Source organism: Tuber melanosporum, assembly GCF_000151645.1.
Source record: "Tuber melanosporum whole genome shotgun sequence assembly, scaffold_190, strain Mel28".
NCBI lineage: Eukaryota > Fungi > Ascomycota > Pezizomycetes > Pezizales > Tuberaceae > Tuber > Tuber melanosporum.
This window is the reverse complement of record NW_003298853.1, coordinates 20,462-45,009: the sequence shown is the minus strand read 5'-3', so window position 1 is coordinate 45,009 and position 24,548 is coordinate 20,462. Positions and strand designations below refer to the sequence as shown.

Here is a 24,548-nt window from a genome sequence, read left to right as displayed (position 1 = left end):
CCCTTCCCTATCAATCGACATAAAGGTTGGATTGGGTTTTAGTGAACTATTCTATAATGGTACAAGGCCTAAATGAGGAGTAGAGCAACAAATAAAAGACACAAGGAATGGCTTGGAAGTTTTGGTACAGTAAGCGGTCTGGGAGTGCTTAATATACAATTCTAATTCCCCACCACTGAGCCCTCCTGACGCCGCCTGCGAAGCTCTCGAATACAGAGCGGTTAACATCCCTCCTTGAGACTGGGGCCGGTATCTGTGCCGGTGGTGAAGGGGATGGTTAGGAGGAGGATAAGGAAGTGGAGGAATATTTGACCTGTGTTCCTATCATACTAACTGGGCCACTTGTGGCATAGTCTAAACTATTCATTTGGAGGGCTGTAATGTTAGGTTTTTAGGTTAGAATGGGGCGCGGCGGCGGACATATTTTCTATGCGGGCAGGGGTTACAGCAGAGATTTTTAGGGATATGATAGTGAGGTGTATTTTTCTGTATGATATCTGGGGCAGCAGAGGGTCCGGCTGGGTGAAACCAAACCTGGGACAGCGGGGTGCAACTCCCTGCCTCGAATGTCTCTGCGGGCCTAATATTTGGTCAATGAGTTACCCGGCTGCGATCTTGAAAGGCGAACATGGGCAAAGCGAGATCTGCTGCATCTACTTTCTTGGCTAAGACACGAGAAACGATTCGTCTTCTGATTCCGCTTTTTCCGGTTCAACCCTCAACACGAACTCGAATTCGAACTCGAATTCGGATTGACTTGGGGCTGTCTCGTAGTCTGTGAAGTTTCGATGGTATGATACTCGAGTAGTCTAATACGAGTACGAATCCTCTTTCCAATACGCCTCACCTTGTGCTATTTTGCCAATTCTAAGGTTAGTTCCCGGTGCTAGCTTGCCTTGCGAGAGAGCTTGCTACCTCAATCCTAACTTCCGCTCCTTATAACAACACCAGGTTAGCCCGCGAAACCTGGACAACTTCACTCAATTCATCTTACAAGAGCTTCGCTTGCTCCAAAATGCCTTCCTTTTTAAGTGTCGATGGACCCTACTTTCGCGACGAGCATAATCGTCAAGTAACTCTTCGTGGCGTTAATGTTGCTTCGGACGCGAAAATGCCGACGAAGCCAAACTTGCTTTCTCACGTATTGGAGGGCTTTTTTGATGGTGATAACGTTAGCTTTGTCGGTCGGCCATTTACACTTGAGGATGCGGATGTACACTTCCGGAGATTGCGGAATTGCGGTTATAATGTAATCCGTTACATTTATACTTGGGAAGCCATTGAAGCGCGGGGCCCGTATGTTTTCCTATGCCTGGGTGAAGGGTAGGAAGGAAGGGCTGATAGACATAGTGGTATCTACGATGACGAATGGATCGAGAGTACAGTTGCTATGCTGAGAAAGGCAAAAGAGTATGACTTTATGATATTTATGGATTCTCATCAGGACGTGGTATGTGACCCTGGTTCGTCCCAACCGGAAGCTGTGCTCACCTTTTGTTCTCAGTGGTCTCGCTTTTCTGGAGGCTCGGGCGCTCCCATGTGGACCTTATACGCCATGGGGTTGAATCCGCAAACCTTTGATGTAACGGAGGCTGCTTTGGTACACAATACCTGGCCAGACCCTGCTACCTTTCCCAAGATGATATGGTCCACGAATTATCAACGATTGGCATGCCAAACTATATTTACAATGTTCTTCGCTGGCCGCGACTTTGCTCCTAAATGTATTATTGACGGCAAGAACATCCAGGATTATCTCCAGGAGCATTTTATTAGTGCTGTTGCCTATCTTGCAAAGAAGATACACGAGGCAGGCGATTTGGAGGACACAACCGTTATTGGCTGGGAGTCGTTAAATGAACCCAATCGTGGATTAATTGGGTATCAAAGGCTTGATGTTATTCCACCTGAACAAAAGCTCCGGAAAGGCACATCGCCCACGGCGTGGCAAGCAATTTTGACTGGAAGTGGGAGGGCGTGTGAGATTGACACATGGGACTTTGGCGGAACTGGGCCTTATAAAACCGGGAGTGCCCTTGTTGATCCGGAAGGGGTGCAAGCATGGCTTCCGGCAGACTATGACGATTCCCGCTATGGATGGAAGAGGGATCCCGGCTGGAAATTAGGCGAGTGTATTTGGGCACAACATGGCGTCTGGGATCCGGCAACGGATACGATTCTTAAAAATGATTATTTTGGCAAGATGCCGAATGGTGAACTGCTTAGTCCTGAGAAGTTCACTGAAACATACTTTTTGGATCATTACCGGAAGTATGCCGCGGCCATAAGATCAATACATAAAAGTACCATAATGTTTTGCCAGCCACCCGTTTTCGAGATACCACCTGTCATCAAGGATACGCCCGATGCCCATGGTAGGATGGTTTATGCACCACATTTTTATGATGGGATCACACTCATGACGAAAAAATGGAACCGACTTTGGAACATTGATGTTCTCGGTGTTCTCAGAGGACGATATCTAGCGCCAGGCTTTGCGCTGAAGATCGGGGAGACTGCTATCCGGTGAGATCAGTTCGTCCTTTTGTCCCCGAGATTACTAACTCGAGTCCGAAGGAATTGCCTTCGAGATCAATTGAAGGCTATGAAACAGGAGGGTGTAGACAACATGGGGTTGACCCCGTGCGTATTCACCGAGATAGGAGTTCCTTATGATATGGACGATAAATATGCGTACAAAACTGGGGACTATATCTCCCAAATCAGAGCAATGGACGCAAATCACTATGCTCTAGAAGGAGCGCAGGTTGGGTTTACCTTGTGGACGTATTGTGTAGAGGTAATTGCCCTTGCTTTAGCGTTCAAAAGACAACTCCTAATTATGTTTCTAGAATAACCATGAATGGGGTGACCAATGGAATGGCGAAGACCTAAGTATCTTCTCGCTGGATGATCGCCCTCCAAATAGCTCTGCAACAACAAACGACTCCACCACGATCGTAGATGATACAAACCTCAAACGAGCTCTCACTACATCAACAATGTCAACCACTCGTACAGATCTGCAGAAGGTTACTCCCGACGCTGTTGCCGCTGGTTCTCGTGCGGCAGAGGCATTCGTCCGTCCCTCCCCAGTCTACACAGCAGGCACTATAGTCGAGTCTGGCTTCACCCTATCGAGCGCAACCTTCGACCTCAAGCTTGTAGCCGGGAAGAGCACAGAGGAAACCACGCCGACAGAGGTGTTTGTCCCGCCATTCCACTTTCCTAAAGACGGTACAGCTGTCACTGTCAGCGGTGGTAAGTGGGAATACGACACCGAAAGGAGCGTTCTAAGATGGTGGCACGCCGAGGGCGAACAATGGATTAAAATCATCGGTGTAGGGAGAATGAGCGCCGATTATGACGATGAAGGGTATGCTGAGACTTGCAAAAGAAATTATAGAGCTTGCATCGTTATGTGATCCGAAATCTTAGAGATTGAGGGTGAATCGGGTCCCTGTTTCTTTGTCGCATGTCAATCGAGTTTCTGTTGCGGTTTGTGCGGGTTTCTGTGCATTATGGGCGGCACTGTACCACCACTTTTTAATTTTGGTATACTTCTTTCTACTGTCTGATCATTTTGGTCCTGCTTAGTTTCAATGCTTGATTCCTTGTCAAACAATGGCAAATTCACCAGAATATAATATACCCTCTTTCTCTTCACAAACCGGCATTTTGTACAGTAGAAACCGAACTATCCCTCAATTACTTCGTGAAACACCTAAGTAGGCTTCTCCCTCAACTCCTCATCAGGCCCGTACCCATACCTAGGCGTAATGATCTTATTCGAATTATACACGCTCCCCATTTTCCACCCTTTAACATCGCCCATAAGTGCCCTCTCGCGCTCCGCGTCAGCAATCTGTCTACGGACCAAATCACGATCATTCTCCGCCTCGAGTAATGGGATTAAATGCAGTCTCGCCCAGACTTTCTCGCGGGCGAGTTCACTTCCGCAACACGTTAGCTGTATAATTGGGGGGAGGGAATAAGAGTGGAAGGGGAGGAGCAACTTTAGCTCTCGGATACTCTGGGCCCACTTATAAAACCCGAATGTGCAGATTCCTAGGACGCCAGCGAGGTAATATGCTGGACGGAGGCCCCTGGCAGGGATATTGCGTTTGTATTGGATTGGGGCGTAGCCGCCGATTGGCGGGAGGTCTGTATATTTCTTGTTAGATATTTGGAAATCATGAGGGGGGGTGATCGCGGGATGGGGTACCTTGGACCATTAGCGGTTGTGATATTATGTGATGATGGGGTGGAAGTTTGGTTTGATTTGGTGATGGGATGGTGGTTTGAGCGCTTGCTACTGCGACCGGCACTGCGCCAGTGATCGAGTGGAAGAGGTGGGATTGTTTGCGGGGTTGGTTGGTTGGGAGGGTAACTTCGACCTACTGATCCTGGCACTGGAGTTGAATAAGATCGCTGCACTCCCTTGAATATCACTACCAAACCAGCTGCAAAAAATACCCGATGTCCCCTCCCACTGACCTCCCAATTCCCACCGATAACGCGGAAATCTTCACAGAACCTCCTCCCCCTGATCCCCCCGACACTACTGCTCCAGAATCAACGACAACCGCCACCGATCCACAAGACACCACCGAGCTCTCCAAAAACGCACGCAAGCGCCAATTGAAAGCCAAGCGCTGGGAAGAGACCCGCGAAGCTTGGAAAGCCGCCAAGCGTGAGAAGAAGAAAGCACGTAGGGCCGCGGAGCGTGCGAAGGCCAAAGCTGCCGCTGAAACAGCACAAGAAAGTGGAGGGGAATTGTTGAAGCAGAGGGATAATGCGAGTGGCGATGGAAATAAAAACAACGGCTCCATGAATAGGAGGAGGCCGGTGCTGGAACCTATTAGTTTGATTATGGATTGCGGGTTTGATGAATTGATGAGTGATAAGGTACTCATTCCCTTCTACTACTTTGCTTCAATCTACCCACCGCGCAGGGAGGATCAAGCCGAATTGAAAGACTAACGCAGCGATGCCACCCTAGGAGATAACATCCCTCTCCAGTCAACTAACCCGCAGCTATAGCATAAACCGCACATCCCCACGCCAAGTAACCCTCCACCTAACCAGCCTGAACAAGCGCCTCCTAACGCGCTACCAAACTATCCTCTCGAACCAGCACCTTCGCTGGAAAAATGTCATTGTGTCCTCCGAGCCGTACGAGGTGACTTCAGACCTGGTATACCTAACCGCCGACTCACCCAACACCATCACCGAACTCGAGAACGGTAAGAAGTACATTGTCGGCGCCATCGTAGACAAGAATCGGTACAAGGGCCTCTGCCACAAGAAGGCGGTGGCGCAGGGCGTCGCGACGGCGAAATTGCCGATTGGGGAGTACGTTAGCATGGCGAGTAGGTTCGTCTTGACGACGAATCAGGTTGTGGAGATTATGATTCGCTGGCTGGAATATAGGGATTGGGAGAGGGCATTTTTGGAGGTTATTCCTAGGAGGAAGATACCTGTTGCTAAGGGTGGGGGTGAGGGTGGGGAAGGGGAAGAGGGAGGGGAGCAGGAAGGGGAACAGGAAGGGGAGCAGGGAGGGGAGCAGGGAGGGGAGCAGGGAGGGGAGCAGGGAGGGGAGCAGGGAGGGGAGCAGGTGGGGGATGAATGGATGCCTGCTGAAGATGGGTGCAACTCACCAGCACCCGCGAACAATCTTGACAGGGTAGAAGATGAGATGGGCGAAATAGAGGATGCTATGCTCATCGATAGCGGGCCAAATCCACAACAGGAGAGTACAATCTCCGGACAGGCTCCAGGAGCAGGAGATAAGCCCATATGATCCCATCTTTCCTCCTTCCTTCCTACCTCAACATATCTAATCCTCCACTCCCGGAAAACATACCTTATCCAAACCCCCAAAATTGTACAATAGACTAGCCGCCTCTCATCCAGCTTATCCATCATAGCATAAGGCGTAAATGCTCCACGTACGATAACCAACAGTATCATTATCATCATGCAATCTCACTTCACCTCACAAACTAGCCACCCCCTCAGACCCACACTCACCGGTATTCGAACAACCACCAGCAGTGGCGCACGGCATGGGTGTTGAACGCAATGCCCTGGACGGTAGTCTACCAATCACCTAATGAACAAAGTGACTTAAGCTCCATCAACGATGAAATAGTTTCATTAAAATGCAATACCTTACAGAAAGAATGGATCAAACATCAATTCCCTTCTTCTCCATCCTTCAATATCAATAATATTATGAAAAAAAATGAAAAAGAGGAAAAAAAGAGGAATGGAGGCCCAACAATCCTTTCCGACGAGAGCACCCTTTGTTTTTCCACATTGGCTTATCATAATTATAGTATCATAAGTTATTCGTCTACCGTATTCGTCAACAAATAACTGCAGGCCGTGTTCTATAGGTAGTTTAAAGTACTCGTACCAAGGGCCTGAGACCCCCCCCCCCCCAAATAATTGAATTGCGGTACAATCGTAGTATACCGTAGGTAGTAGTCCACACATCGCACTTGTAACATCCGTTCCAGCCGCCCGCAAAAGGACAGAATCATGCCTGGGTCAATTTGTGCTGACCAATCCAGAGCAGAGCAATGGGTGTCTTCGCTCTCCCCGGTAGACTTGACTATAGATCGTAGTCCCTCCTCCCCCCCGCTCCAGGCTTCCACTTCGTCGTCCTGGGCAGAGTTAACAGGAGTACACAATCCTCCGCGTCCAAAATATGGGAGACTTCATGGTCCTGGAGAATAGCCGTAAAAGTATCATGGGAGAGGTTCCTTTTTTTTTGTTGTTGAAGAAGAAACATTGTTTCCGTTGATCTGTTCTGGGCCGTTAGTAGACTATGTGGCAACGAGTGATAGTCTACTCGTACTCTCTTGAGATCTGGCATTTCTTACTGCTCTGGAAAAGTAATACGACCCTTTTGCTTTCTTCATAGACGAAACACGGGATACAGCACAGCACACTGACACGTTAACATACCACAATTCAGTTTTTTCTTCGAGAATCTACTTGTATAAATAAATGAATAAATAACTAAGTAAACAAAAAACCCCCCGCAAGCAAGCAAGTAAATGAGTACCCAATGTAATGAGAAAGAAAGAGAAAGCCATTATTTAATAACCTCCAGTATGTATGCACCTGATAGCGCACACGGGAGGAAACCGTCGTATATGAAATAGTCTCAAGTGGAGCGGTGCAAATCGAAGCAAGGTAAAAACCAACGCCAAAGACAACTCTCCTTTTTGGAGGAGAGGAAGGGGGAGGAGAGGAAAAGGAAAGGAAGAAAGAAAAAACTCCCAAGAATGGAACTTTATACACTATTCCCTTAAAAATGGAGAAGGATGAGAAAGGATGGAGAGGACAGAAAGGAGGAAGAAATTGATTGGTGGACTGGGTCAGATGGTGGGGGGGGGTGGGGATGAGGTCTCGGGGAAGAAGGATAAAAAAGAAAGAGGGAAGAAAATAGACTACCGGTACCGAATTTAACTATGAAAATACCACCTGTATGTCATAGCCAATAACACCCCGCACCCTTTTCCACAAGCAAGCAGGAATTTTAGTTATCATAAGGGTCAGTCTCCCCCTCAACCATTCTTCCCTCCTCTAGGAACCCGGGGTTCCGACTGGCGCCGGGGTATTACCATCTGGCGGACTCATGCCGAGTTCCGCCCACTGCCCATTCAACTTCGGACAAACCTTTTTGTTAGTCCTGATATGCCCCACCTGCCCGCAATTCTTGCACTTCCTAATAGTAGCCGTCTTGCTATTCGGCAAGGACGATCCAGCGGCTGTGGGTGTAGCGGCGGACTGCATGCTGACCGAAGGCATAGGGGAACCGGGAGTTGCGGCAGATTCGGGGGACATGGCATCGCCAGCGAAACTGCCGACACGCTTGCCCTTGTCGCGTTCGCGCGCTTCGCGGCGTTCTTTATTGCGCTCTAGGCGTTTGAGTTCTTGGACCAGTCTGCAAGGGGAGGTTAGCTTTGATGCTTTTATAACTTTGGAGGCAGGATGGAAGATATAGCACCTCTTGCGGGATTGTTGGTCTTCATCTTCGTTGCCCGTCGGAACCAAGTTTTCGACTCTGTTGCAAACATTAGCCTTCTAAAGACGTGAATGAGGAGGTTAGGCTATACATACTGTGTCTTCTCTGCATCAAGCTCTCTTCTCCTCTGGAGATACTGACGAATAACCTTCGGGTCCCGGATGATTTCAGATCTTGTCTCAACGCCACCATTAGGCCCCCTAAACTTTCTTTGAATCCTAAGAACTTTATTCCGGCGATTGGTCGCGGAAAACCTGGAGAACTGACTCATAGTCTCATCAACATCAACGTTATTTAGCCATGGACTTGGAGGAACAGCCTCAGATCTCGGAGTCCTCCCTTCTTCCAGAAGGTCTTCATGATGGTCATTGTGCGTGTCCTCGAACTCGGTATCTGGCATCTCTGGCTCCACTTGGGAACTGAGGCTTCGATGCTGGGCTCTCCAGATCTGATCAATAGCGGCTTCATACATTTGCTGTTGGCGAGCGACATTGTATGCGTGCCCGCCTAACTCCTTGAGGCGCTGCTTGTCCATCTTTTCTTCGACGCTTTCTCCGACTGGCTTGTATCCCCCCTTCATGCTGGTCTTCACAAACGAGAATGCCTCGCCACGGCCGCTGGGGTCCCCTTCGCCATGAAGCTGTAACATAGCCTTTCCGGATGTAGCGTTGATGAAGTTCTTCGTGGAAACCCAAGGGGTTAACTGTTGCTCCAAGCTCATACCCTCCTTGTCATCGTCATCGACTTCATCATCCACCGTCTTTGAATATCCAGAGTCCGCAAGGTGACGAACACCGACTTGCATAGCTTCCAACAGACACAAATCCTCAGGTTTAACCATTGTCCTGATGACTGATTCATCCGGAACTACCTCGCCGGCGTTCATCTCCCAAACACCCTTAGGTTTATTGTAACTCATGAATTCTTTCATCTTCTGACGCATTTCGTTGTTCTCTGGAAAATGTTCGGCGATATCCTTTAGAATGATTGCTTTTTCGGGTTTGCGCTTAACAACACGATAGCAAACCATCTTAAGTCTATTTTTTGCCGCGGTGGTAACCTTTCTAGAATGGGGACCAGGAACGTCTGTCACTGGTAGCAATTGTCCAACCACAAAGAGATTCGGAATATTGCGCAGGTAGTAATGGCTCTGATTGGCTTGTGTATTGCGGATAACAAGAAAATCTGTAGGCTTGGGGTTCTGCTTGAAAATGGGTGCCCGAACCATATTGTTGTAGAGTGTTGGTACGGTCTCTCCTGGATCGACGGTTCCAAAGTTCCAGAAAGGGGACCTATCCTGGCTCATGAGAACCTGGGTTTCACCAATCTCACACTTTGGGCGAGACTCATCATCAGGCCCTTTGCGTCGATAGTAGTTAATAAGCCTGCTTCCCATTCCGAAGTTAGACATAACGAATGGGTATTCCTCGGAGTATTCAAGAAGAATGAAGTTACAGCCGTCCATTAAAGATAAATCCTTAGTTATTTTTAGGACAGACTGGACATCTTTTCCACGATATGTCTTCTTCTTGCGTGCTTTGATCTTCGAGAAACGAATCTCATAGTTGACATTGAAATGCAAACCGGGACGGTGAAATGAGCGGGCCTCTTTGGTGGAGAGTTTGGTTTTGTACTGTGTATGAATGAGAACTGTAACATATATTAGGTGGAATAAATGTAAACTCACGTATGGTGACTGTAATCGGAGAGCAGGCATACTATGCTCAATATCCAACTGGCCGATTGCACTTCTAACCTTATTTTGAAGATTCCCCTTCAGCAAGTCATACGCCTCGTCGTTGCTTATATTATATCTTTGCGCCAAGTCTTTATTGATACGACGCTTGAATTCGCCGCCAATGCGCTTGGTAGGTCTTATCTCATTAGGTTGGCGAATATCTACTAAAAGGTGTGGATCGTTAAGATCAAGTGTGACATGGCTTGCAATGGCACTCAAATTTCCATCAAGAACGACATCATCGGCAAGCCATGAATCAGGGAGACCATCGAGAAAGGAACTCGCGAGTCTCGCACGCTAAAGGACGAATAAGTAAGCTTGCGGAAAAAGGGAGAACTCGAAACAATTGAACAAACAAACCTTTAACGGCCTACGGTTAGCTTCCTCCGCATCTTCGTCGTCATCCTCTAGAACTTCACTAGGCGGAGTAGGTGGTGGAGTAGGTCCCATAATCATATCCATCTTGCTTTCCCAATCGTTGCAAGCCATCATTATACCCCGTTCAAGAGGTGAATTCCAATCTATAGGATCCTCGACGTCAGCGTCACTCTCTTCACTATCCTCCGGCTCTTGGGGTACGATAATAATCCCCGGTCTTTCTTCTGCTTTCTTGGCCATATTCCTTCCAGTGTAAGGTTTGTTAAACACTGTTTCGTCGGATGGTGCAAACACAATAGCTAACTTCGTGGGGACAATGACCTTTGGCGGCTTGGGTGGACCCATTGCCAACCTCTGTGGTTTCGGCCCAAAGAGATCATTGAAGGATAGTCTAGCTTTGAGGTCGAGTTCCGGAAAGTATCTTTTAACAAGCTCCTGTGTTGTGGCTCGCTTCTCCGCAGAAGGCCCCTCTGTCGGCGCTCCAAGATCCATATCCAAACCCATCATCATATCCTCGTTGGCTGTCTGGCCGACATCCATCTCCGACGTACCAACAAGCCCCTCCTGTGCCATGAAATCTAGATCCACACCCTCAAGGCCTCCCAACTCGCCTGAAGCATCAGCGCCGGCAATGGGTGCTTCGTCACCTATGTCATTAAATAGTTCATCGAATTCATCTCCGGCAATGCCGTCCTCTCCTACTTCCTCTTTGCCACCAATATTGTTGTTGCCACTTGGTTCACCTTCGGAAGGGAGGTCATCATCCGAGATATCTTCATAGTCGATCGCATCGTCGAGCTTTCCAACCGTGTCGCCGAACCCGAAGGCATGAGGGTCATCCCCAGCGGTAATTGTACCCGAAATAATTCCGTTAATGATTTTCTCATCATTATCTTCGTTGTATTCGATTCCATCATCTGATTCTCCTTCAGCATCAGCTTCGGGATCCCCCCTAGGCGACCGAGGCGCATCGTTTGTCGCGGTGATAGACGCCATGAGGAGCTGTAATTCGCCCTCGATAGGCGTGTGGTCCTTTGGCTCTTTTGTCGATTTTGTGCGGTCGTGGTGGTGGGGGTGGTGGTCTTCAAATAGTTTGGGGTGTGTTAGCAGGTTAGGAAGGGGGAGTGGGAGAGGGGGGGAGAGGCGGAAAGCCGTACACGGCAAGGTTGGTTAGTCACCGTGGGTTGAAGTTGAAGCTCCCGCGGTTTAAGGGCAAAGATCAAAGGACGCAAGCTGGTGTCGTGATGCCCGACGCCCTGCTCTACAAAACGCGTATAATTCTAGGGCGCCAAGGTTCGGTAAGTTCCGAAAACTCTAGAGCCTCAAAGAATAAATCTTCCCCTCGAAGCCAGAGCCAAGGCCATGAGCTTATGTAATAATTATTATGTAACCCAAAGCTTGCTCACGAAATTTCAATCCTATTGCCTGTTCATTAAATTGAAGTGTATCATACCGGTATCATACTCGAGTAGTATCGCGCCCATTATCATATTCCACCAATCTTGAATCCCCCATGCCTACCAACGCTGGACCCCTTTAGCCTGATGGCCATTACATAACATAGGTACTCTCCGAGTTTCACGGGTTTCCGGGTACCAGAGATTTACACTCATAAATGCCGAAGCACTCCAAAAGCCGAGAGAGACCCTTGGCGCCAAGGTGTCCAGATACTGTACGAGTAGGGTGCTGGCACGGTATATGTCTGAAATTCGCGGGCAGGGTAATGATATGTTACTCGATGTACTGTACTCTCGGGTATAGTATGGAAACTTGGAGTCTTCCAGCAACAAAGCAAAGGGAAAGAAAAAAGTTATAGTTCGGAGGCTTTTGCCTCTGAGTATAATGCGGTGCTGATAGTAAGGGTATTTTGCAGCACGGGCGTATTTGCAGAGGCGGCTTTATTGCAAACATGTATTAGTTTTCTATCAAAATCCACTTGGTATCCCCAGTCGTAAGTTATATACTAATACCAGTATATACTGGTATGTTATCTTGAACCAGAATTCCATCACCCATCCGGACAATGTCGTAAACTTGGATCCACACCAGTACCGTACTGCAGCCGTTTAAAGACACTAACGAATCAAGCTAACCCCGCCCATATAAACCAAAGATGAAACAAGTGAACGAGAGAAAGGAGAGAGCGAAACATACCGGTGATATGGATGGAAAGAAGGAAATGAAAACACAGAGTCTACTCGTACCCCAAACCAATCAAGACAAGTGGAGAGCATAAAAAAAAGGAAAAAAGGAAATGGAGAATAAACAAATAAAGGGAGTAAAGGAGTTGATAGGAAAGAGAAAATCACGAATGAAAAAGAGTCACAATGCCCCGTTCAAGCGGAGTCCTCCATACGCTCGTAACCCTTCTTTTTCGCCAACTTAAATGGGTATCGAAATATCGGGAATGTCATTTATTCAGTCCTTCATTCCTGAATCGGTACACAAGCGCCTTAAAAATCATCGTCTTCGAAGGCCTCCACCTCATCGATTGCTGCCTCTCTAGGTACCCAGCTTCCGGATGGCTCGCTATCGCTAACAAGAATGACCTTCTTTTCTGGCTATCGGAGGGTGAGTTGAAACTGTAATTCTGGGGAAGGGGAGATCTACTTCACTGATTCGCCTTTGCCAATCTTCCCAGTCCGCTTCATCCCTGATCAAGAACGCTATTAACATGCTCGGGTCCATTTCTCTGATATGCAGTCTTCTAATTCGCCTCGTATGGCACGTGTCAACCTCTTCCTCCGTATAATCTTGTGGGTTTTCCTTAAAAGGTAGGATCGGTCTGCAGGTGTGAGGGTCTAAGTAGAAAAAGTTTTCCCCTTGAACCGCAATGAAGTAGTGTGATGATGAAGGACGTCCACTGTATCGTGCGTTAACGATCTTGTCTTATTGTATGGGGGGATGACTGATGGAAAGACACACCCGGCGATTCCGACGGTCTGCGGCATCCGCAGGCACGCTGCCAGGGGTTCGTAATAGATATTCGTGATTCTTTCTATTCCTAACCGGATCCCAGCAAGAACCAATGTCGGCTTGAACACCCCATTCACAACGGCAACCTTCCGGAAGTCTTCCTCATAGAGATCGTTCGAATTTGTTTGGTAAACCCGTAGACCAGCCGGCTCGTAAGCATGAGTGAGAGCTCTGAATGCGAGTCATTAACAATATTGCAGTGGGGATATTAGGAAAGAAGTGTAACCCACTGAATGCACATTGCGGCAGCACTAGGGCCAAACCACTCCCCTGGATTCTTCCCGCACTCGACTTCTCCGTGCCGAACGAATTTGTGAATCGAGAATGGAGCTCTCGGATCATCAGCAAACAAAGCCAACAACCGTTTCTCCTCTTCGGGTTTCATCCCCCTTCGCCACCCTACAGCAACGGTAAGCTCTATAACCCTTGGATAGATAGAATCCAGGAGGTGGGCCTTCTCATACCTCTGCCCAACCGTAAATGAGCCAGGGCGTTGGCAATCACCGCTTGCCCTGACCGTATCATACAGCCCCATCCAGAATCACTTGTAAAGCCCTCCGCTTTATCAAGATGGCTCCGTATGCTCGTCAGGAAAGTGAGCTTATCATTATAATCCGCTACACGGGGGATGGGTTTAAAATCGCTACGATACGTCATCCACAGAGTCGACTCGAAATCTTCCAAGAAAGCTTTTGGCCACCCTGTATCCCCCTCCTCCTCTTGACCCCTATTTCTCCCCTCGGCTTCCCTATAGTTATCATGACCCCTAATGATACTGTTCTCGGTGGAAGGGGGGGGCGGAGGCGGCGATTGGGGAAGCCCAGCACTAGGGTATTCTTGGCCCAAACACCATATAGAGTTCATCGGATCTGTATTCTTTGGCTCGGGATCCCAGAGGAATTTTTGGAACAATCGCTGGAAATCGAAGTTGGGGAGGCTCATGATAGGGTTAAATAAAGAGGAACCCCAGGGGAGGGATAAATATTGCCTTCCAATTTTGCCCCTTCCAGAGGACAGTTTAAAAAATTAATTAATTAATTATCCTTATTTGTGCCTCCCCGTGTCAGAAGGCAGGTGGAAGAATGGATGCGTGAGCGGATATGCGGGGGATCGATTCTATTCGTCACCAAGGGACGTGGTTGATCTGTTTGGGGGTGGAGAGAGGTGGAGGGGGGTTACCGGCTGCAGTTAGCAGCAGAAGGAGCAAAGACAGAACAACACTAATGGCTTTGCGTTGACGTATGAAGATTGCGCACAAACTTCTTACAGCCTGGCACGGGTCTGTAATTGGAGGATGATCACCGAGGGGAAAGATGCGGAGAGTATGAGTCGACTGGAGCGGTGGGGAGGTTAGGTAGTTATTGCTGAATCAGCGCAGTGCTTATAGTGTACCGGTACCGGTACACTCTTCAGTACTTGTACTAGTAAAGTATGCGAGGTAACTGTAGGAAGGGATGCGGTGCGGTTTGAGACGGGTGATATTTAATATCGACGGTGAGCTCTGTGTGTGGTTGTCTTCGCGATGGGAGACGGATAGCGACCACTGTACAGTACAGTAGGTAAGACAAGGGAGGGGTGGAGGAGAGTGAGGGATGAAGTTGCTCATCGCTATCATGGGCATGATACTGTGCCGGTGCTCCATAAATTACGGGGGGACCCGCCACTTAGACTACCAGTATTGCACCCTATCTATAACTCATTCCTCCCTAAGCTATCCGCGGTAACACAAACTGCGGGCGTGATACGGTAGGCGTCACACGAGGCTACTGTAAACCAAGGGCAAGATGGATGATTAAGGCGGATGATTAGGTTAGGTTATGGAGATCATGGGGATGAATATGATATGATACTTATTGTATCATACCAGTTACCGTACCGTAGTTCTTGCCAGATCTCAACTAAATTTACCATTGGCGGCACCGTATCACGAAACGGGGTGTGTCCATGTATGATACCGGCAGTCCAGTCATTTGTATGATACAAGTATTATAGAGGGCCTCGGGATAATGTTTGAAGCTTCTCTTCCGCTATCAAGCTTCTCTTCCGCTATCTTCCTGACCCCGCTTTTCACCTTCCTGTTTGGGAAGGTGGTGGCGGGTGTCAACACCACACACTACAACCTCATGATCCCCTCTTCAGTGCTGAACTTTGGAAGCTTCATAGGCCTGAACACCAAACTTCATTGTGGGGCTAAATGAAATTTTCACCTCCTCTGTTATTGGACTTTGGTCTCTTTGCGAGATTGTGGTTCCTGTCCTCCTCCTCCCTCCATGGTGGCCACCTCGACTAAGCTGTATGAGGTTGCGAATACTCCTCCACCCCGCTGGGTTTTTTGGCTCGGTCGGGTTTACTTCTTTACCAATGTTTGGATTACTCGGCAATGCGTGGTTAGTATTGCACAGTCTCCGGTCATGCCCCCATCTGACCAGCCATAAACAATCACTCCACTGGAGGCCGGCATGTCCAGGTTGACTGCCTTCATCACATGAAGTGAATATATCATGGTTCTCCCCTATATTCTTAGCTGCTAGTCAAAGCTGGACCAGCTGAAAAATGGGGAATGTGGTTTATCAAGGTGGTTTCCTTTGTTGAGTTTCCTTTGTGTTTCCTTTCTCAAGAGAATACAGTATAGGTTTTCTTGTTGGCTCCTGCCTGTTCTGTTTTGTGCTTTTTTTGTTTTGTGCAGAAGGAGCTTTCATGGGGGCAGATGTGCGGTTGATTCCATACCAGAGGGACTTGGACTAGCTTGTTTTCCCCTAGGCCTGTGGAGGAGGTTTTTGACCAACATGTTTAAGGACTAAATTGGGGATGTGGGGCGGTTATTGCAGAGGTGCCCTTGTATCTAGGATCCATGCTTTAACTGGGCTGTGCTCTTATAGTGGAGGTTTGCACCTTTAAGCAAATAGATTCTACGATTTAACAAAAAAAAAAAAAAAAACCTCAGAATAATGTTATCTTTTGATGAAATTTGGGGCTATCTGCAAACAGAGCAGGATACTGTACGAGTACAACCGCATTCGCAAACCTCTCGTACTCTTCCAAGTATAACATCCTCAAAATTTCACAGTAAGGAGGTTCGAAGCTCTCGGTACGTAGAAGGTACAAGTGTTTCGGTACAGGTGTATTTTTTGTGAAAAACAGTACATGGTGAACCTTTTGGCGAGGAGGTATGCAGCAGACCAGGTAGAGCAGTACTCACACATCTTTGCCAAGAATGCCTCTGTGATCTAGAATCTTGGCAGTAGTTAGGTTAATTTTGTTCCAGCAGACAGTGACAACTAGGATACTGAAGTGACGTAACTAAATAGCTCAAGCCCTATATTCATATATCAGCTAAGAAAACTTAGATACAGCAAAAACCTCAGTTGGGACTTTATTTTTTTTTATTCGATACTTTGTGGAGAAAGCCTTTCCCTCCTGCTATGAGGAGTAATCCTTGGTATGAGAATGGGTGCGGACCTGACCTATGATGGGATTAGCAAGGCATTAGAGGATACTGTTTCAGTGGAAACAATTCAAAAAATATGTTATCGAACTAAGGTAAGTAAATCTCATGTAGAATATGAGAGCTGATAGCCTGATACCGATGCAAGATACAAGAGGATGCCAGTGCTAACAATATGAGTCTCTAGAATCGGGAAAAGGGAGTGAAAACATTACTCAACATGCTGGAAAATGTTGAGGATAAGGAGAGAGAAGAGCCTTCCATTCCACAGAAAATTCCAAAAGGCTCCCAAGAGTCTGAGAGGTTAAAAGAACTCGCTTTTGCCAATCCTGAGCATTAGTAAAAGATGTACCCGAAGCTTGCCAAAGAAGCTGATATCCATATATCTCGCTTGTATACAGATAAGATCATGAAAGAGCATCATCATTTCGGGCAGTTCAATCTTCAATGAAAGCTAAAGCTAGGACACCGAGATTGGAATGCTTGAGTACTGCTTGCAGATTGGACTTTAGTTCAACCAGTAGAAGCTTTTGTGTTTACGGATGAGACTTGGGTTAAAATTGGAGGAACCCGAGGACATCAGAAAGTTACTCGACTATATAGTGTAAACTCTTACAACTTCATTCTTCCTTTTGATAAGCCACTCTTTAGCCTTATACTTCCTGCTTATATCTCTATTGGCCATAAAGGGATACTCTATATATAGGAGAAAGAAACTCAAGTAGAAAGAAAGGATAATGCTGAGGAACTTAAGCAGGAAAACCAAGCAAAAGTTCAGAGAGTTGCTGAAAAAAGAAAGCATGCCTTACAGTCTAGAACTGAAGAGTTTGAATACCTACAAGCCAAAAGTCAGAAAATTAATGAGTACAATACACAACAAAAAGAGGGCGATCCACGAAAAAACTGAAGAAACCCTGGGTGGAAATTTGGAGAAGAGATTAGAGAACACAGCAAGGGTGAGGGATTTGACTAGTTTATGTACAGAAAGGAGGTTTTATGGCCCCTGGTTTACCCATTCCTAGAACACCTCAGTCAAGAGAGAAAGATGAAGATTTGGCTACTTGAGAACAACACTGGAAACTACATGCAAGCAGCAAGGCTCGATGCTGAAGAAGAGGAAAAGTGAGGGATTTGCAGGATACCTCATAAAGACTCCCATGTTTATGGACTTCCTGTTTGGCCGGCCAATTCGCTAAATTTGAACAAGATTGAACCAATCTGATGAGTATTGAAGAACTGATTGGCCAAGCATGTAAGGCCTACTGGTGAGGGGTGAAAGGATATTGAAAAATATAAGGCGCTTATTCAGAAGGAATGGCTTGTGATACCACAAGGAGTTATTGATAGGTACTGTAGAAAGTTTCACCCCAATCTACGTATCTTGAAAGAGAATGGCGGAAGAAATAACTTCAATGCTTAAACATGTAACAGTTATGCATGTACTTTATCCTCCAATTCTTGCTTCTGCTCTTCATTCATACTAGAAACTAGCTTGTACGAACAGTAAACTCATATCATCATAAAGTAATATAACTTTACTAGTAAGGTAATACCTATTGTTACTACTCCGGGTTTGACTTGTCTCCCTTCTCAGGCGGTACCTCAAGTGCGCCAAGATTCCAAATCACTGTCACGAATGTGGCTTAGCGAGGAAAAGGTTTTCACGTGACACATAGTTATGAGTCACAGGTATGTTATTGTTTCACACATATGATTCATTCGAGTCATATGATTTGTTATGTGTGGGATTTGTGATGCTTTCGCACATGGCTCAAATATAAGTCATGTGACGTGCGCCTGGCGAGTGTGCCTTGCGAGTGTACCTTGCGGGTATGCCTTACGCATATGATTTATGTTTCGCACATGACCTCGTTATGAGGTCATGGGTTTCACGCATATGACTCAGTCGAGTCATATGACTTATTTATTGCGTTATGATTGGTTTATGAGTTTTTGCACATGACCTTGTTATGAGGTCATGGGTTTTGAGGATGTGACCATTTTGGTCTCATGATTAGTTTGCTATGATTTGGTTTCGTACATGTGACCACTTTGGATCACATGACTATGGGCGGAAAGAATACTATATAAGGAGGCCGATGTGGCCGAGAAGGATAGGTTCTTCACGCTTTGTTCTAAGTACTTTTTCTACTTCTTACACTCCGTGTCAGAAGTGAGCATAACCAATACTTTACCTTATTTCACTCGCGATAAATACTTCATCTACTGTTACCTGTTTGTGTTTTTCATTTCGGGCGGTCAGTTAGAAGTAGTTGTTCTTGCTTAGAAGATACTTCAATGTGAGATATCCGTGGCCTGGTCCCAGTAATCACTGAGTATAGTTTGGGCGAGGATGGCATCTTCGACAGCCTCCTCTTCCACGGATTCTCCCCCCCTTTGAGGATGTCGTCCCTCATTCGGTTCAACTCCAACCCTTCCTCCTCACTTGAGACAGCCCGTACGGCCTTGTCTCTTGCTCCTGCTACTGAGGCTGACCGTGACCTCATCCCCACAACTACACGGTCGTATGTTGCACCCAAAGGGAACTTTAGTTTTCTATGGTTTCACCACTGCCATGGGTGTCAGAATGCGGTGAACCTGCAGTTTGATGACTTGGTTCGGCAAACGGTCACTGACGTGACTGTTGCCACGATGAAAGAACTGGAGGTTTTGGTGAGAGGTTTCCTGATTGGGAGAAGCTGTTCAGCCATGTGTGGCTTGCGCAAAGACACTACCACAGAGCTCTTCGTTCGATTCAATTCAGACCGTGGCTCGCAATACTCTCTAGCCCCTGTACCTTCCCCTCCCAAAGATTCTCAGTCTGTAGTCCACAAATCCTCCGTCCCCACCGCCAAGGACAACTCGACTACCGCTACGGTTGAGGCCAGCTCTTGGTCTACTACTCCTCCCCTCACTAGGGCTGTTTAAAGTAAGATGCCCAGCTTCTTCTGCCAGGCCCACAATACTGGGACTGGCTCCTCTACTCCCTCCTTCCTGGTAGGAATATCTTCAGGTGAAAGGGCTCTTTACGAAACCCCGAAGTTCAAACTGGACAACCCTAATGACGAGGACTATAACTTTCCTGCCTCTGGAACACGCCGCCGGATACGATCGGCATCTCCCACTAAGCGATCTGCTGCTCCTCTCCTTGGTCTCCAATTTTTGAGGGCTATCAACATCGATGAGGGACGGAAAAAACAGATTGTTCCTGCTCTTCCTGGCCTGCTCCTGGACGTTCACTATAGGCGACTGGCTATTCCACCGCCTGTGGTGCTCCCATCGACAATTGAGGCCATACCTCCTTCTCCATCCCCGCTGATAACTGAGGATGTCCTACTCACCTCTGAGGTACTAGCTAGGGACACTCCTATGGAGTTGGATAATGGGCGCAACTCGGAAGCGACCGGTTTGGGCGATAGCTTACACGCCCCTTTACCAGCCATGGGCTCATCACCTCCACCAATTGTTGGACGATGGATAGCACCTCCAGCAGGCCGAATGGAAGGCGCCTCGGAAATCCCCAGTGGCGATTCAACCCTATTGGAAGTTCAGCTCCCAGAAACCCAACCAGAGGACACCGACGCTGTGGTAGCCCAGGCGGACTCAATCATGGCAGGTGTCTGTGAAATGCTGGATGCTGGTAGGACTCCCTCACCTGGGCCCCGCTCAGGTAGTGTAATTGGGTCTATGCTGGAGCGCCTAGAGGACATCTGGTCCAGCAATACTCAGCCTCTCCTCTCCTCAGAGTCCGGGTCGATTGAAGACGACACGGTACAGGACGTACGAACTTGGATGAACAGTGGCCCCACCTTTGACGATGAAGGTCCAGGAAATGGGATAAACTACTAGAGTCGAGTCCATGTCTTAGAATGGGCGGTAAAAGCACTGACCGACATTGTTGGCAGACAAGGGGAGGAAATTGAAGCCCTCCAGGTAAAGTTGTCCTCTCGCCGCCGTCCCTCCCCTGCTGTACCTCACAGCACCTCCGCTGTCTCTTCGGAGCCAACCCTACCACCCCCTACCTCTAAGAGAAAGGAGGCCTCTACAGAGGCTCCTACTGCTAACGCCTCTTTTATGGAGGTAGTAAACCGAATGGCATATGTGCCTAAGCCCCCGGCTGGCCCACAGGAACGGGTACGTCCTGCTAGGCCCACATCAGCGGCCTCATCCCACCAGTTCAGCAGCAGTGGCAACTCCTCCAGTGGGGGAAGGTGGTCCTGCGAGTAGCCCGTGGAGGTGAAGGCAAGTCTGTTCACTGGGAAGAGGAGGAGGAGGAGGAAGAAGATAAGAAGAAAGAACGAAGGAAGCGTGGCAGACACCTGAGTGGTGCTGCTAAACGGAGAAGTAAGGCCGCAAGAGGATCTGGGGAAGAAAGAGAGGCAGCGATCCCAGCCAAGACTCAGGGAAAGGCTGATAAACAGGAATCAGCTCCAAAGGATGCGACACCTGTGGCTACGGCGGCTCAATCTGGGCTAACAGCCCTGTCCAGTGTCAAAATAGCCGTGGCTCAGACACGACAGGAATACCAAAGGGTACTAATGGGGCCCTCAGACCCACTAAACTCGGTATCACCACCACCGCGCTCGTTGCCAACCCTGAATGCTAGAGAGAGGCACATCACCATGCGCTTCACCACTCAGAAGAAGGTCGCCCTGCCAGAGGGTGTCGATATTGAGGCAATCTTGAATTGGATTAATACGATCTTTTCTAATCAGGGAAAGATTTGGGAAAATGCTCCTTATATTCGCACAGGACATGTCTGGCTGGAAATTGGATACATCTTCCTGACCTTTGCAGCACACTCCATGATAGAGCTAGGTGACAGGTTGGACAAGGCCAGGCTAGATCTGCTTAGAGAACTGTCACTCCCAGAGTTTGAGTTCTAGAGGAACCTGGAAAAGGTGAAGATTTTTGTTTCTGGTGTTCCACTTGCTGACATAGGACAAGGATTGATTTGGAGGGTGAAAGGATGGACTGGAAGCGCGGCCTTTGATGGCCTTCACACTGATCTGGAGTAATCCAATACTGGTGTAGTCACTGTTTTCCGGCCTGATATTATGGGATCCATATACGCCATGAGGCAGGCTAATGCTATAAGTTGTGGCATCTGATTTGTGGTGGAAAACATTGAGGCCATTAAGGAAAGACTGGCGGAGGAAAAGATTTGGTTGTAAGGAGGTGCCCGCAATGTCAGAGTTTTTGAAGAGCATTGCCCCCTTAAGGTGTGTAGTAGGTACTTGAAAACAGGCCACTTCGAAGCGACATGTGGCCGCCCCCCTCGGTGCCGGTTCTGCTTCAGAGAACATTTCTCTAGAGAGCATATGTACAGCAAGCTGGCATGTCCCGGAGGAGTGGGCCAGGCCTGTGGACATACCAGGAGACAGTGTTGGTTGTGCGATCGAATAGACCACTTCACAGGATATGAGCGATACCCGGGTATCAAATCGTCATTCCCAACTCCACCTTCCTCGCCTGCTGGACCAGGAACAACCATACCAATAAAACCCACTAAGGAACCTGTCAAAAACCCAGAACAACAGAGTAGGAAGACAAGAAGGAATGGGAGGAGAAGAAGCCGCAGCCGTGGGAGGTCACTGACACCCAAGCTGGTCAAGATCAGCAGTGATGAGGAAGATGAGACTCGCCGCCGTAAGTCGGAAAAGGCCAAGGGTAAGGAACCGGAACGGCCTTTCCCCTCCCCGGCACGTAGAATTTTAAAAACCAGGGCTGGCACTGCCACCAAGTCCTGTGATGAGGAAACGAGTTGGGTTGCTCGGGATCCGGATACTGGCTCCGCCTATGCCTCTGGCCCCTGCGGCCCGAGTGGATCAGTCGAGGCCCCCTTTTATTGCTCAATACGATATTGGCATTAAACGTGGGGAGGAGTAGTCGGAATCGGGCGCTGGCTTTTGATTTGTTTTCTTTTATTGATTTGTTGTTTATTATTGAACTGCCTGTTGATCAGGAGGGACACCATGTACCAGTAGATGTTGATGAGTAGGATTTGTTTTCCTTTGTTGAAAGATCAGGTGTTGAGGTATTTGTTCGGTCCCACATTTGTAGGCTGTTTGAGGTGGTGGGGCATGGGGAAGGTATTGCTCGGATTGAGTATTGGGAGAAAGGGGCAAAGAAGGTACTCGCTGGAGTTTACTTCCGACCCGGCTATACCAAAGACCAGTTTGTTCAATGGTTGGATGAGCTTAGGGAACCAGATATTGTGTTTGGGGACTTCAATGCCAGGTATCAAGACTGGGACCCCAACGCAGACCATAACAATACAGGAGAACAGTGGCTGAAACAGTGGTTCACAGCCCCAGCTCGTGATATGAATATGGTACTGCCGACAGTGCCGACCTTTCAGGATATTTCCAGAATCGACCTTTGTCTACACCAGGCACCTTATGTCCGACATCGATACATGGACACTGCTGGCTGTAAACACAGTGCTCAGGCCCTGCAGCTGAAGGTGGACCTCCCTGACAACATTATGCATTGGAGGCCGGCTTGGAAAAAAGCAGTCCGGGAAAAGATTGGGAAACAGTTAGACGCCCTTAAAGAGGTGGGAGATGAGAAGTTGTGGGAAGGTGTGAAGCGTGTGGAGGACGCACTCCTATGGGCCTCCATTGGCAAAGGTCGGTGTGAGTGGTAGACACCGGAGTTGGAAACGATGAGGTTGGATGTAGCTCGGCTACGACAATACTCCAAGCGCAAGGCAGAGTAGGCAGAGGACTACAAACTGGTCAGGAGTGTGTACCGGGCTTACCTGTTAAGGGCCAGGTTCGAACACATCAGAGCCAAGATAGCTGAGAGTCAGAACCCGGACATATTTCGGTTGGCGCGAAAATTGGAAGCCAAGTGAACACTTCCCTCTATGACCCGATCAGATGGGTCCTACGCTACAACGCATTCTGACATCAGCGACCTGATCCTACAACAGCTATCCCCTGGCGATCCTACTCCTTGGAAGGACTCCATGATTGATATGTACAGTGCTCAGGAAATGGAGATTGTCCTTGCTAGGTCCCCTACGAACACGGGTCTAGGTGAAAATGATATTGGATATCCTTTTGTACGGTTCTGGAAGCGGAGGGATACGACGACTCTGAGATGTCTAGTTGACTACGGGCTGCATCACGATATTCCAGATTGGCATTAGGCAGAGGTAGTGCTCATACCAAAGATTGACAAACCCAGATACGATGTTGTTAAGTCATGGAGAATAATACACCTCCTCCCGACACCTACAAAGGTTGCAGAATGCGTGGTCCTGCTGAGGCTGGCCATGTATCTTGACCTGGGGAAGACACAGTTTGGTTCTCGCCAAAAGAGGGGGGTTCATGACGCCATGGTGGTGGTCTTCGAATTCCTACGGCATAATAAGGGCTACAAACAGTTGATTTTGTCCATGGACGTTGAAGGAGGATTCGATAACATTAATTTTGACCACCTGTCAGAGTTCCTGGTTGCCCGGGGGTGTCCGTCAAACCTGTGTCAGTGGGTGCGAAGATGGACTTCCTGTAGGTCGATTTGTTTCCGGTTTAATAGATGCGTCTTCAAAATCTACTATGTCAGCAAAGGGGTGCCTCAGGGCTCGCCTCTCTCTTCATTTCTCTTTGGGGCCTACGTGGCGGATATATTCACACCGCGAATGCGGTACTCCCCTGGGGTCCGACAATTGGTGATCTCATATGTTGATAACGGGGTCATCATGGTAGCCGCAGATTCTTGTAACGCTGCCCAGTACCATGCGGGGGAAATTTTTGCAGACTGCGATCATATAGCAAGGGCTAGGGGAATGGGGTTTAGTGTCCTCAAGACCCAGTGGATTGGGTTTGGGGACAGGGCGTGGGGAGGAATGGAGTTGTTGGGAGAGATGGTTTTACCTTCTGAGGATTTGCGGGTTCTTGGGTATAGGTTTAATGTATTTCTTAACTTTGCTTCTCATGTAAAGTACTGGTTGGAAAGGGAGT

The 24,548-nt window shown here is 48.1% G+C and overlaps 5 protein-coding genes; 2 read left to right on the top strand and 3 right to left on the bottom strand.

Moving 5' to 3' along the window:
- The first annotated feature begins 706 nt into the window (after positions 1-706).
- Positions 707-3,670, top strand: GSTUM_00003767001 (uncharacterized protein). XM_002837524.2 has 6 exons: positions 707-872; positions 952-1,296; positions 1,351-1,450; positions 1,505-2,526; positions 2,578-2,800; positions 2,853-3,670. Exons 2-6 carry the CDS (start codon positions 1,016-1,018, stop codon positions 3,423-3,425), a joined length of 2,199 nt encoding a protein of 732 aa, XP_002837570.1. The 5' UTR covers positions 707-872; positions 952-1,015; the 3' UTR covers positions 3,426-3,670.
- A 6-nt stretch (positions 3,671-3,676) lies between these two features.
- Positions 3,677-4,311, bottom strand: GSTUM_00003766001 (uncharacterized protein). XM_002837523.2 has 3 exons: positions 4,226-4,311; positions 4,017-4,164; positions 3,677-3,953 (listed from the first exon to the last, which is right to left on the bottom strand). The coding sequence occupies exons 1-3, from the start codon at positions 4,233-4,235 to the stop codon at positions 3,725-3,727; spliced, it is 387 nt and encodes a 128-aa protein (XP_002837569.1). The 5' UTR covers positions 4,236-4,311; the 3' UTR covers positions 3,677-3,724.
- Positions 4,312-4,479: 168 nt separating this feature from the next.
- Positions 4,480-5,947, top strand: GSTUM_00003765001 (uncharacterized protein; the record flags this gene model as incomplete). XM_002837522.2 has 2 exons in its annotated part: positions 4,480-4,908; positions 5,003-5,947. The coding sequence occupies 2 exons, from the start codon at positions 4,480-4,482 to the stop codon at positions 5,801-5,803; spliced, it is 1,230 nt and encodes a 409-aa protein (XP_002837568.1). The 3' UTR covers positions 5,804-5,947.
- Positions 5,948-7,002: 1,055 nt separating this feature from the next.
- Positions 7,003-11,375, bottom strand: GSTUM_00003764001 (uncharacterized protein). XM_002837521.2 has 7 exons: positions 11,315-11,375; positions 10,140-11,239; positions 9,729-10,076; positions 8,137-9,674; positions 8,024-8,080; positions 7,805-7,960; positions 7,003-7,741 (listed from the first exon to the last, which is right to left on the bottom strand). Exons 2-7 carry the CDS (start codon positions 11,151-11,153, stop codon positions 7,600-7,602), a joined length of 3,255 nt encoding a protein of 1,084 aa, XP_002837567.1. The 5' UTR covers positions 11,154-11,239; positions 11,315-11,375; the 3' UTR covers positions 7,003-7,599.
- Positions 11,376-12,054: 679 nt separating this feature from the next.
- Positions 12,055-14,706, bottom strand: GSTUM_00003763001 (uncharacterized protein). XM_002837520.2 has 5 exons: positions 13,598-14,706; positions 13,364-13,532; positions 13,083-13,304; positions 12,768-13,020; positions 12,055-12,718 (listed from the first exon to the last, which is right to left on the bottom strand). Exons 1-5 carry the CDS (start codon positions 14,073-14,075, stop codon positions 12,611-12,613), a joined length of 1,230 nt encoding a protein of 409 aa, XP_002837566.1. The 5' UTR covers positions 14,076-14,706; the 3' UTR covers positions 12,055-12,610.
- Between the last annotated feature and the right edge of the window lie 9,842 nt (positions 14,707-24,548).